The sequence below is a fragment of the Phyllostomus discolor genome, chromosome 8 (genome assembly GCF_004126475.2).
Source record: "Phyllostomus discolor isolate MPI-MPIP mPhyDis1 chromosome 8, mPhyDis1.pri.v3, whole genome shotgun sequence".
Lineage (NCBI taxonomy): Eukaryota > Metazoa > Chordata > Mammalia > Chiroptera > Phyllostomidae > Phyllostomus > Phyllostomus discolor.
In genome coordinates this window covers 83,739,648-83,753,191 of record NC_040910.2, presented here as the reverse complement: position 1 = coordinate 83,753,191, position 13,544 = coordinate 83,739,648, and the positions used below count along the sequence as shown (strand labels likewise).

Here is a 13,544-nt window from a genome sequence, read left to right as displayed (position 1 = left end):
TTCCCACGGGTGAGGATGGCTTTGCTGAGCCAGCCAGGGCGCCCTCCCCTGGTCACACTTAGGAACAGCAGCTGAGCTTTACTCAGATGGTCACTAGGCAGGGGCTCTGGGGCTCTTGGGGGCAGGAAGCTAACCTTTGAGCCCTGACCTTGCCCTCCAACTGATAATCGTACAGACTGAGATTCCTGGTGGCAGAAACAAGACTCGGAACTGTGCTTGAGGAGATGGGGGCACCTCCTGTCCTTGTTTTCCTCCTGCCAACACCGAGTGTGCTTCCTATCCGCATTTTACCCCCTCCTGCCAGTGGCCGGGCACGGGAAGGGTAAACACTTACCAAGAATGATGCCGTTGGGGGCAGCGGGGGGCTGCCAGATCAGCCGCACCGATGTGGTCCGCACCTCTGGGAACAGGATGCCCATGGGTGGTCCCGGGACTGGAGGGGACAGAGGAGGGGAAGGTGACAGTGAGTGTAGCTGCTGCTTAGCCCTGCGCCCAGTTCAGGTCTGGCAGAGCAGTGTGGACAGTGGCACTGAGCTCCACAAAATTTCGGAGGGTGCTGCTCCTCGCCTGGCACGGTGTCCTCACACGAAGGTGCTATCAGGGAGGTTTCTATCCCCAAATGGACATTATTTGGCAGGAACTAGAAGGGACCGGGGCCTCAGTGTCCTGGAGCTCAGTGTGTGTGCACATGTGTGTGCCCTCAGACCCGGGCACCTTATCCCCGGTCTGACCTCCTGCCCCTGTGCGGTGGAGCCACAGTGGGGCAACGGGGTGTGCCCACCCTGAGCCAGCACCCTCCTCTTCCTACACCTGGCCCTGGAACCCTGGGGTCCTGGAATTCCCTGCCCAGACAGCCCCAAGCATGCTTCCAGGGTCTGCAAGAGCCTGTGCCTCAGGTTCACACGTCTGGTCTTGCGCCTGTGGACTGATGGATGGCCAAGGGGTAGGCGTTTGGGGCATGTAATGGAGACTGAATGATGTGGGCTAGAGGAGAGGGCGGGAGGAAACAGTGGAGGGGGGACCTGGGGGTGGAGGGTGGGACTTCCTGTGATGTCTCATTCCAACACAGCACACCCAGAAGTCTGAGATTTCTAAACTTGAACTTGGCCTTCCAGGTCATCTGAGGATACATTTGTCAAGGCAGAAGGATAGAACATATTTAATTTAACAGCTCATTAGCTTGATTTATAACTTTAGAATATGCAGACATATGGTATTTGGGCTTCCTTTTGCATTCTTGTCTGGACCCACAAATGTATGTGGGGTGCAGTCTGTGAGCGTGTGTGTGGGGAGCGGGGAGGGTGCGGAGGGCCTGTCAGTCAGCCTTGCCTTCCTGGGTGAATGCCTGGAGCCCCGCTGGGTTGGCACTTTTGCAAAAAGGACCTGGAGGCTCATGCTCAGGAAGAAGCCAGCCTTTCCCTTGCACGACCTTGACTCAAAGCGAACCTGCCCCAGGTGAGCGGGACTTCAAAATGGGCACAGAGTCTCTATTCCGGGCACTTGGCCCAGAAAGAGCGCAAGAATCAGATGTCGAACTGCCCCTGCGTGGTCCCTTCTTCCTCATGGATGCTCAGTCTGTACTTAGCGTCCCCTCGCAGTGGGGTTGGTGATGCATAGTGACCGGCGGCTCTCAAGGACAGGGTGTCACCCCAGAGGGGCAGGAGGCAGGGTGGCTCCCTGGCTCGCAGCGACTAGAACTCACCATCATCCAGCGTCCGCTCCAGGACGGGAGGGCGGCTGGGGCTGCCATCCCCGATGCGCGTGAAGGCCAGCACCTGGACCTCGTAGAGCACGTACTTGCCCAAGCCTGTGAGCTGGGCGCTGAGGGATGAGTTGCCTTCCACCAGCCACACCCGGGGCTGGGAGTCTGAGTCCTTCTCCTTATACATCACCTGTTGGAGCCCAGTGCAGGGTGAGGGCCTTGACCTGGGTCTGCTCTGCTGGCCCCTTTCCTAAGTCCCTTCCCCAGGAGCTGAGGTGGGATGGAGCGGATAGATTCGGGCTCCTTGGAAAGGCTTGGCCCCAGGGAGACCGGGGAACAGGAAAGCTAGTGTTCCAGGAGGGCGGGGCACACAGAGACGCACTCGGCCCCAGAGCTGGAAGGTTCACGAGAGAGCATTCTGGGAAGACAGGCCCAGAGAGGGCGTGTGACTCACTCAATGTCACACGGCTACCAGGGGCACAGCCGGGACCTCAAGTCACATCTCCCAGTTCCAGGCTTGGGCTGGACTATGTGGGCAGGTTCGGGGTTGGACGAGGATTCTAGAAGACTACAGAAACTGAAGCTGGGCCCATCGGAGCTGAGAGTAAGGCCTGGGGGAGCCGGTGTGGCCTCCTGGGGGAGGTGGAGCGCCCCAAGGACCCTGTGCCTTCCCGGGAAGTCTCCCCACCCCTCAGGGAGGACTCTCTGGCCACCCGTGGGTGGGAAGTCAGACAGATGCCCTGTGTCCACTCTAGAAGGCAGGGACTTGGGCACCAGGGGTCACGAGGACAGGGCACTTTGGGTGGGGAAGCTGGGCTGGATCCTCGGACGGGTGCTGTTCTCAGATCCGGGACTGACCTTGTAGCCCAGCACGAGCCCGTTGCGGTCAGCCTCGGGGACCACGCTCCAGCGCACCAGCATGCTGCTGGAGGTGGTGGCCAGCGCAGACACGTTGGTGGGGCCAGAGGAGGGCACTGGGGGAGAGAGGGACCAAAGAGAATGACATTAGGACCCAAGTGGACTCTACAGTGGACAGGAGCGGAGGGGTCCTGGGGCAGAAGCGGGGCGCGGGCCCCAAACAGAGCCTTGCCCTGCCAGGATCTCCCCCTGGCTCTGGAGTGCTGCAGATGCTATTTCTTTGCAGGCTGGCCCCCTGCTCAGCCATACGTGAGGATGAGGGATGAGCCCGCGTTTCCTGTCTGCACAGCAGTGAGGGTGGGGCCGGGCCAGGGTTGAGGGGCCTGTCCAGTCAGAGGTTCCAGGACAAAGCCACCATGAGGCAAACCCCATGTGGACAAATGAGGGCTGCCTGCAGGCCAGGGGCTCACATTCTGCAGGTGACCCCTTGCCAGACCCCTAGGAGCTGCTGGTTGTGTTTCTGGGAAGTTCTGGGAGCTAACCTGACCCCTACGCTAAGGTTCTTCCAGGCACTCCTGGCATCAGGGTTAAAGGCGAGGGCACAGAGAGGGGACGGCGGGCATAGTGTGGACAGTGAGAGGCTGCGGGACAGGCCACACGCAGGGCTCTGCTGGGACTGAGCACCAACAGCACAGGGAGCCCAGGCTGTGCGGGGACAATGGCTCCAGCTCTCGTGCCCCGGGAAGGCCCGGAGGAAGGCCCTGAGGACAGAGACAAAGGTGGGGGTGTCTCTGCCACAGGCCATGGGAAGTCACAGGGTGGCTGGCTCGAGGGGGCAGTACCTGACTCCCGCGTCCTGCCCATCACCATCTGGCTCCAGGGCCCACTCCCGATGGCATTGAAGGCCTGGATCTGCACGCGGTACTCTGTCCACTCCTCCAGGTCCTCGATGGTGTACTCCCGCTCCACTCGGTCCTGGACCACGTGGCTCAGTACCTTGCCGCGGCCGTCTGCCCGGCTGTATTTAATCTTGTAGCCCACCGACTCAGGGTTCCCGTTGTATTCCATCTCTGGGAGAGGCTGCGGAGGGCAGGGGGGGAAGAACCACTGTCGGGCCAGGCTTACCCTGTGTACAAAGGACTGCCCAGCTTGTGCCCCCTCTTCCAGGGAGCCTTCCAGATTAGTCTGCTTGCCATCCAACCTGGGTGTGGCTTAGATTGTGCAACTTTATGTTTCTGGCTGCCTCCTTCTCCCTATCTTTCCATGCCAGGCTCCAAGGAGAGGGACCATCCATTCTTCATCACATATGTGATGGATTAACCACCCTGCCCAGGGAGCTGGACCCAGGAGGCAGGCCCACCAAGGCTGTCTGTCCAACGCTGATGAGCAAGGCATCTCTGGCCCTGGCTGTCTCTACCACTTAACTCCCTCTCTCAGGCACCCAAAATGTACTTATTTATTGCCTCCTACACGCCTGGTCTCAACTCGTGCCAGCCTTGGAGAAGTCAGTGTGGGGAGATGGCATCTGCCTATGGGTGGGGCACCAGTCACTCTCAGGAAGTCCTTCTGTCCAGCAAACCTCAGTCTCTCGTGCTGTATTTCCAGTCTCTTTCTCCTTGTTTGAGTCTCAATGAAGAGGGAAGATGTGTTCCTTTCCTGGGCCTTCTGACTAGGCTAGTGGGGCTATGGTCTCTAGCTCAAGGTCATTTGGATGAACTTGGGCAATGCTGACAAGCAGTGGAGGTGTATGTATGTTCAGGGAGACTGTGATCTGAGGCAGGCGTCAGCTGACAGTCGACCTTCAGATTCTCCTCTGAAGGTGGCAGAGTTGGAGCTGGGGAGCCCTCAGCTTGCACCCCCATTCTGCTTTCCCAAGGGCTCCCCACAGTCTAACCCACTTCCTCCCGTTCCTCAGCCTCTGCCCCACTCCCTACACACTCCTCCTTCCTGCCAGCCCCGCTTCTAGATCCTCAGGGGAGCAGTGCAGAGACCATCCCGCGGCGATCCACGGGCCGGCCGAGAGCTGGCGACGGCCTGTGCGCACGCTCCCTGACCTGCCGAGCAGAGGGAACCGGCCGTGCACCACGGAGCAGGACTGGAGGGGCCGGGGCAGCAGCCTCTTATTCCCTCCCACCCCTCACTATCAGACTCTTTAGCCTTTTAATGTTTGGAGACTTTAAAGTGCGATGATGCAGGAGGTGAGCAGGGGCCAGCCTGGAGGGGAGCAGAGCCTGGAGAAAAGGGACAGAAAGGCCAGCGGGGACAGAGGGCTGCCTGAGCCTGAAGCGTGGCCGACACCTGGGAGGGGACTCCTAATTAACAACCGACGTTTGTCCAGGGCCCAGGGAGCCAGCAGCTCCTTTCATCAGTCTGTCCCCACACGCGAAAGGCAGTCTCGGCTCCCCGCCCACAGCACGGCACTGTACCAGCTCCGTTTTGTACCCCTAGTGAGAGACCTGACGTGCAAACAGAGAGCCCTGTGGCCGCAGGGACCTGGGGGGCAGGCCCTTCCCCAAGCTGGTGTTCCTGGGTTCTCTGAGGGCCAGGCTATTGGGCGTTCATTGTTCCACCATTTATTTGTCTGAGAATTCCCACTTGCTCTGAATGCCTCCCGGATTGCCGCTTTGTGGGATCTGTGCCGGGAAGTGGCATCCTGGGGGAAAGCCTGGGGAGAACGGTCCCTAGAAGATGGGACGTCAGTGGGCCCAGTGGTGAGGCTGTGAGTGTTGGGGCCCAGGCTTCCCCCCCCAGCAGGCATGTGGACAGGGTTCAAAGCCTGACTTTGAATAAAGCACCCAGAACAGTACCAGATGGAAGAGGACCCCCTCGGCAGGTTAGTATTATTTCCTCTTGCAGGGTCACCTTGGGGAGTGAGAACCCTGACCTGTGAGGACGTCTGAGAGCCTGACGGCCCCTCTGTCCCCTCCCCCTGAACCTCAGAGGCTACCCTTCACTCCTGACTTGGCGTGGGAACCACCTACATCTGAACCCCAGGCCCACCCCTGGGTGCTGGGTGGCTGTGGGTGAGTCCCCACCTGCGAACTGGGAGAAGAGCGTGTCTGTTGTGGGTTTAATGAACAGTTAAATGAAATTAAAAATGTGAAGTGCTCGGCACAGGACAATGCCCAACACACTGTTTCTAGCTCCCTCTCCTCAGGTGGGGCATTTGGCACAGGGTGACTGCCAGGCACCTTTCCAGGTTGCGGCGTAAATGAGAGCAGGGGGCTGCAGGTGTTCTGGCGCCGCCCCTTTGATGTGGCCCCTTGGAGGCAATGGCGCCTTTGCAGGTGATGAGGATGGAGGAGACGTCCCGCCCCCGCTGCCCTCGAGGAGCCTCACCATCCAGCGGAGCCACAGGCTGGTCTCGCTGGCCGTGCGCAGGGTCACATTGGCCGGGGCCATGTCAGGGGGCGCCTGGAGGGTCTGGATCTTTCTAGAAGGCTGGCTGGGTGGGCTGGTGCCCACAATGTTCACTTGGCGCATGCGGAAGCTGGGGTGGGGGGAAGGGGACAAGCAAGATGGTGAGGGCAGGACCCCAGGGCTGAAGCCCATCCCGGTCGGCCTAGGCAGCCCTCCCCCTTCCTGCCCCATTACCTGTAGTAGGTGAAGGGGTTGAGATTGGGCACCTCCATGGAGCGGGCGTCGGGCTCGTTGCTGAGCTGGTGAATCAGCAGCCACTCCTCACCCTCCCCGACGACACCCACCTGGAGAAGGGAGATGCCCTCAGACCTTCCCATCTGCGGGCCCAAGGCAGGTGCTCTGAGTCCCAGTTTCTAAGAGGATCAAGCCCTGTCCATGGAGGGTCTCGATCCAAACCTGAGGGCACCAGATGGGGCTACCATGTGTCCAGGCCCTTAAACGAGCCTTCGTGTCTGATTCCGAGCCCCTCCTGCATCAGAACCTCCTGTCACAAACCTGCTTCCGTGCAGGCCCTGCACCTGGCTGATCATCTGAGGCTGGTGCCCGTGTGTGCAACAGGCCCCCGGGCAATTCCTCTGAACACCCCAGCAGCCTTCTAAAACCCCAGCGAAGTCACTGGAACCCCTGAATGCTCCCCTCATGCTGAGAATCATGGGTTTACAGGGCTGTAGGCCTGTCACTCATCAACCAACCAACAGCAAACGCTGGCCAGGAGGTGGAGGAGAGGGAACCCTCCCGCACCGTTCGTGGGATTGTGAACTGGTGCGGCCGCTGCGGAAAACAGCAGGGTGTGTTGGGAACCGCCCTGCTTGGTTTCAGAAGCTGTAACCACCCCCAAGGCTAAGGCTGAGGGAGCGACCTTGGACCGTAAGCCACCAAGGAGACAAAAGCTTATCTCCTTGGCTTGAGCACTGAGCCTACTCCTTTTACTTCATCCATAACTGGCCCCCAATGCTTGGTCGGTTAGCCAATGATGGGTAGGATTCCCCAGAAGGGAATGATCTAAGACAGGCATGATCATGTGGGAGGCCCCCAGGGAAGGACTTTGGGGGCTACAGCAAAAGGGGGTGATGGACCCTCGACCCTCGGCTTTGACAAAGCATGAATCCTTGTCTGTGAGAAATCTAATCTCCTGGCTGCCTTACTTCCCTTGCTCCACCTAAGCCTGAAACAATGACAGAGGGTGGTGCAGCCCTGTTCTGGAAAGGGTAGGTTCTCCGGGTGATCAGGCCTAAGAAAGAATATGTAAAATCCTGTGAAACCTGCTTTGTTTAGAATGCTCTCAATTAAATGATAAGGGTCCAAGCAAGAAGTAAGTTTGTTCCTCAAAGTTTTACAGCTCTTTAGCTATCTGACCCTGACTCAAAATAGGCCCTCAGAGTTCTTTGTTATCTATTGTTTGATCCTCACTGCTTGACAATGATTAATGAGCTTTATCTGTATTCTTATGCAAATGAACCCAATAAAAGGCCATTGAGGAACAGGCTCCTGGCCCTTCTCTTTTGAGAGATCGGCCACCTTTTCTCTCTAAGCAGATCATGTCTTGATAGATTTATTCTCATCCGTGGCGGCCTGGGGTCCCTGTGGGCGGAGCCCCCCACAAGGGTGGTTCCTCAGAAAGTTAAAAATAGAACTCCCACACCACCCCACAATTCCACTTCTGGGCATTTTATCCACAGAAATCCAAAACACTGATCCAGAAGCAAGTGTGCACCCCTATGTGCACTGCAGCGTTAGTAGCAACAGCCAAGGCAGGAGAGCAGCCTGAGCGTCCGTGCCTGGCTGGTGGGATAGAGACGCGGTATCCGCACGCACAGACTCTCAGTCTGCCAGAGGGGAGAAGGAGATCTCGCCGTGTGAGAACATGGGTGGACCCAGAGGGTGTCATGCTCAATGAAACACATCAGACAGAGAAAGACAAATGCCAGGTAATCTCACTTACGTGTGCAATATAAAAAACCAAACAAATGAGTAAACAAAACAGAAACAGACCCATAAATGTAGAGAACAAGCTGATGATTGCCAATGGGGAGAGGGTGGGGGATGGAAATGTAATAATAATGACGATGATAGTAATAAAATTTAGCAAATAAAGACCTGTGAGTGGCAGCTGGTTATTTTGCCAGGCCAGCTGGTCACTATCCTCTCCCAGGGGACTGGTGTGCACTTGTGTGCATAGGTGCACAGGTGTGGAGGTGATGTGGGTGAGACAGTACTGGGAATGTGGGCATTTTGGGTGCTTGGCCATCTGACAGTTGCAGGTAAAAATTCATGCAGGTGGAAACACATATGATTTCGCACCCCAGAGCATGCACATGCTTGAGGCCAGGAGCAGCTCTCTGGCCTCCAGGGCACCCCTCCGACGGGCCTTACCTGGGCCTCTACCAGCCAGCGGGAGATGGAGGTTTTCCCGTCGTAGCCGGGCCTGAACTGCAAGGTCACGGAGCGGGGGCCGATGTTGGAAATGCCCAGGTTGGCGGGGGCCCCTGGGAGTTCTGACAAGGGAAAATGGGGTGGGGGGAGGGTCTGGGGTGAGAAGGAAACAGGGCCGTCTGGGCACAGAGGGGGCTATGCCCCACTTTCCCAGGGCTTCCTCTGCTGGGGTCTGGGTGTGCCTGAGACGCTCACAGGGAGCTGGAGGCGCACGAAACGAGCTGGGCTCGTGTAGAAACCAAACTGACCTCCCCTCCCAAACCCAAAGAGGTGAGAAGGAGGGTGGGGGCAGGAGGCAGACCCTGTTTTCAGACCAGGGACCCTGGGGTTCAGGAGGAACAGAAAGGGTACAGACTCTGGGGTCAGACGTCGATGAATCAGAATCCAGCCCCACTGCTTCCATGCCTGTGTCTTTGGGCAAGTTAGCTAACCTTTCTGTGCCTCAGCGTCCTCCTCGGTAACTGGAGATGATCACAGTATCACCTACTCTAGGGACTGAGTTGATGCAGATAAAGCACTTAGCTCTGAGCGTGGTGAGTACCATGTAAATATTTGTCACTGTGACTGCTATTGTCACTTGGAGTTGACCAAAACTGTGTGGGCAGGCTGTGGGGCTCTGGCCAGGTCATGCAAGCATAGCACGCAGCCCCAATGCAGGCAGGGCCACGGGGCTCTCTGGTCCACATTTTCTCATCAATACAGAGGGGGAAACTGAGGTACAGAGGGGCACTGACTTGCTCAAGGTCTCAGGAGTGTGGCAGAAGTTACAGCTGAGAGTAGATCCCAGCTGGCCCTTCAGGCCAGTCCAAGCTTATTCCCACCCTGCTCTGTCCGTCCCCAGCCAACACTTGCACTGGGTGGAATCTCATCTGGACTTTCTGTGTGGCAGTGGGAATTCTTCCCCTGAGTCCCAGGTACCGCTAACTGGTATGGAATCTGGTGTGGAGGAGTGGGGAGTGGGGCGGGGGGACAAGGGTGGTGTCCCTGGGAGCCCATGCTTTTCTGAGAGCTGTGGGAGGAACCAGTGGGGAGCTCACGGGCCCTTCACCTAAGCTCTGGAACCTGGAGAAGGAGCTTGCTCTAGGGAGGACCCAAGGGACCATGGCCCCGAGGGAGGGGAGAGCTCAGGGGAAAGAAAGCCCACATTCCTGAAGGAGAAGGGCCCTCCTGAGTGGGATGCTGATTGGGGGCAAGAGGCCAGGAGTCCGCCTGAGCGGGCACCTACCTGGAGGCACGCCCGAGGAGATGGTGGAGGCGGACACCTGGCCCTGGCCCTTGGCGGTCATGGCGGCCACCTCGATGGTGTAGGTGGTGAGCGCGGTGAGGCCCGTGACGCGGTACTCCAGGGTCACGTTGGGCAGGTAGTGTGTCACGCGGGTGTTGGTTCGATTATACTCCTCCCAGGAGATCCGGTACCCTGGGGACGCCCCGGGGGCATGAGCTTGGCCGTGGCCATGAGCTGGCCTTGGCCCCGCTGCCCTGCTCCTCGCCTCTTCACTAGTCTGGCAGTGGGCCACCCACGGGAAGCTCTGGGGCTGAGGCAGGTGGGGGCATCTTGCCTGGGGCCCCAGGGGTACCCTCAGTGGGATGCCGCCATTTGTAGGGAGGGGACTGCAGGAGATGGGCAAGTCATCAGAGTGGCCAATGAGGCCTGTGGCTGAGTCACAGAGTGGAGGGGCCAAGAGCCCCTCTGAGCCCCCTCTGAGAAAGAATGGCTGCTGGGAGCTTTGGGTAGACACTAGGTGGGAGGCTGAGGGATGGACCGGAAGACCCGTTCCTCACCCCGGTTCAGTGACACCGCAGTGCCTACCTGTGAGGATGCCATTCTTCTCCCCTGGCTCTTGCCAGCTGACCTTCAGCGAAGTGTCCAGGATTTCACTGAAGCTCAGGTGTCCCACAGGCCCAGGCACTGTCCCCCAAAAGGACCCCCCACCCCGCCCAATGCCAGTTAAAGCCAGAGAGATACCACCATCTGCAAGACAGCTTGGGGTGTTCCAGGGGTGCCCCAGGATGGGAGATGAGACCAGGACCCCCCTGTGCCAGCCCCTTGGGTGGGTGGGCAGGGCAGAGCCTGCAGGGCTGGGTGGTGCCTACCGTCCTCGAGGGTGCGCACCAGCTGGGGGGTGCTGCGGGGCCCGTCTCCGGGAGTGGTGAAGCACAGCACAGAAGTGAAATACTCAGTGAACTTCTTCAGGCCAGACACGAAGCCCACGTGGATGCTGTCTTGAAAGTTGGGTCGGGCAGTCACCATGGTAACCTCCTCTTCCTGCTCTGGCTCCCAGGCGATTAGCTGGGGAGATGCCACCAATTAAAGCAGGGCAGTAAGAATGTTCCAATAGAGGAGAAGCGCTCTCCCACAGGCTGGGCTAATGGACAGAGAGTGTCCAGGAGCCCAGGCCCCTGTGGCCCTCCTCCTAGGAAGGGATGGCTGTGCAATGCCCACAGGGCCCTGGAGCGCCTGTCCTGGGCGGTCACTCTGGTGCGCTGCTCTGCTCATCGATGATGGAGGGGCACCATGAGTCACGGGGGCTTTGTAGACTCCCGCAGCAACCCCGCAAAAGAGAAGTCTGACCTTTTACCAAGATCAGCCGCATGGTTTGCAGATCCAGCGCCCGATGGAATTGGAGGGCCCCCTTGTGCCCAAATTATTAAGGATTTCAAGATGACGGCAGCGGAGCACTGAACAACACGGGGTCCTTCTGAGTGTGGGGCCCCGGGCGACTGCACAGGCGGAGCACCCGTGAAGCCGCCCCAGTTTTTCACGGATGAGGCGCAGAGAGGCTAAGTGACTTAGTCTACATCACACAGCTAGTAGGAAGCTGAGGACCTCTAATCCCAACACCTTCCTCCATCTGGGCCGGGGTGGCGGCCCCCTTGGGGTTCTCCCACAGAGCTGGAACCATGGTGTGTGGATAACTCATTCTTTTAAGCATGTCCCAAGTTGCGATTTTAATCTTAACAGTCACATCGAGGTGGGAGCCAGCGAGGAAACTCCGGGGAAATCCAGCATCTCTTCCTGTCTAATCTCCCGTCCACAAGCACCACCCGCGTCTCCCTAGGCTTCCCGCCCCCTCCTTCTCTTCCTGCCTCTCGCTCCCTCGCCTCACACTCCTGTTTCCCGAGTCCTTCCTCTGTCTCCGGCAATGACAACCGGTCTCGGAGATTTCTTCATTCATTTGAAGTTGATTAAATAGCAATTAATGGTGAAAAGCAACCCTCGGTGAGTTGTAGTGAGCGAGGGTATTTATAGATAGAAGACAACACCGCGCCGATGTCTCCCGACTGACTCCCGCCCGCGACGATGCTTAGTCTTCTCCTTCCACAAACACGTGTTTACACAGGGTGTTTTAAAGTGTAATTGGTATTGTGAAAAGATAGCCTATAGCAAGTTAATCAGATACTAATTAGACCCTAAAAATACTAATCAGAAATCCTAAGTGGCATTTAATAAGTATGTTAAATATCCTCCTTATTTTGGTTATCTTGTTTCATAGCAATTAAATTGCTGAACTTCTTAGGAGTAGATTAAGAACAAATTTAATGTTTTCATTTAATTTAATTAATGTAAAGTTGAATTAATTATACCATTAGAATGAATTGTGTGGTGTGTTCCCCAGCAAGTGCAAAATCTGGGTAAATATCATTGTATTGGGTTTAGGCCAATTACACGTACTACCCTTTGAAAAAAAAAGGACGTGCCCTGGCCGGTGTGGCTCCGTCGGCTGGGGCATCGTCCTATAAACCAAAAGGCTGTGTGCTCACGTCCCGGCCAGGGCACATGCCCAGGCTGTGGGTTCAGGCCCCAGGAGGGGTGCCTGTGACCGATGGTGCTTCTCACATCGATGTCTCTCTCCCTCCCTTCCCCTCTCTCTGAAAATCAACCAGCATATCTCTGGGTGAGGATTTAAAAAAAATAAAATAAAATAAAAATGAAGGAAAAGGACAAAGCGTGTCTTTACAGGTGCCCTAAAACAATCACCATGCGGAACGGTCTCACAAAAGGGCCAGAAGAAGCGCCCAGGGCACCGGCAGTGTGGTTCCAGGCCCCAGCAGCGACTTCAGGCCTGAAGCCCGTGACTGCGGCAAAACTGTGGTTGTGACAAAATACTAACTCTGGGATCCAAGCCACTTGTCCTTCTCCAGCTGCATCTGAAGAACGGGGGGCTTTGGGCTGAGAGGCCTCTCCCCGAGGGCCGGGAAGACACTCGAATCGCCTTCGGCACCTTCTATGGCCTGAGAGGAGCCAGGCTCTAGGCGGCTCTGGGATGGAATCTCGGGGTGAGTGACACCCAGCAGGCTGCCGTCTGAGAGCTCTGACTGTGGGCCTGGCCCTGGGCTCAGCCCACTGTGGACTAGTCCAAGTCCATCAGCACCGTGAAGACCAGGTGAGAACCATTGTCCTGGGCTGTTACATAAAAGGAAACTGAGGCTCAGGGTGGCTGAGGAGCTGGCACCAGGATCTGGCTTCTGGTTTGGGGACTTGAGACCTTCCATGAAGATCACAGCTAGCTGAGGGTTAGGGAGTCTTTTGGCCATCTGTGCCTGCTTTTGTTACTTGCTGTGTGACCCTGGGATAGTCACTCAACCTCTCTGGGCCTCAGGCTACTATAGGGAACACTTACAGGTGGAAGCATTATGGGGTTGCAAGTTAGGATGGTGTATATGGCCTGCTAGCTGCTGGAGTTAGAAAAAAAAAGAAAGGGCAATTCTCTCTCTCCCTTCCTTTGTCTTTCTCTCTCTCTGTCTATCTCTTTGCATTTACATGGATTCACACAAAACATCCTGGAATGTAAGACAGGAGCAGCAGTGGCTCTCTGGAGAGAGAATTCTGGGGTGGGGTGGGCTAGAACAGGGCAGACAAAGGCCTGGGGAGGGACGCAGGATTGCTGCTGTACGACTATCTCTTTATATCTGTTGGTGCTTGAATCAGGTAAATTTCTTTCCTGTTAGAAAATTAAAGGAAAAACTTAAAAAATATAATGGGGGAATGTGGCAACTGTAGCAAAATTTTATATCTATCCTTTGACTGGAAACCCCCAGAATATCTTCCCTGGGGAGCAGGTGGGCTGTGCTGTGGGAGACTCCCACGGTGAGCATGACACAGAGACACAGACGTGATGAAAGGAGCGAG

General features: G+C 57.0%; 1 protein-coding gene across 3 annotated transcripts in view; it reads right to left on the bottom strand.

Moving 5' to 3' along the window:
* Positions 1-13,544, bottom strand: part of SDK2 (sidekick cell adhesion molecule 2) — a 248,104-nt gene that overhangs the window by 43,261 nt on the left and 191,299 nt on the right. For all 3 annotated transcript variants that reach the window (XM_028521407.2, XM_036033413.1, XM_036033414.1), the window contains 10 exons: positions 10,508-10,703; positions 10,224-10,322; positions 9,639-9,830; positions 8,354-8,475; positions 6,155-6,264; positions 5,900-6,050; positions 3,403-3,640; positions 2,561-2,676; positions 1,703-1,892; positions 335-433 (listed from right to left, as the gene is read on the bottom strand). In XM_028521407.2, the coding sequence (XP_028377208.2) occupies positions 335-433; positions 1,703-1,892; positions 2,561-2,676; positions 3,403-3,640; positions 5,900-6,050; positions 6,155-6,264; positions 8,354-8,475; positions 9,639-9,830; positions 10,224-10,322; positions 10,508-10,703 (1,513 nt within the window). The remainder of the gene's footprint in view (positions 1-334; positions 434-1,702; positions 1,893-2,560; positions 2,677-3,402; positions 3,641-5,899; positions 6,051-6,154; positions 6,265-8,353; positions 8,476-9,638; positions 9,831-10,223; positions 10,323-10,507; positions 10,704-13,544) is intronic.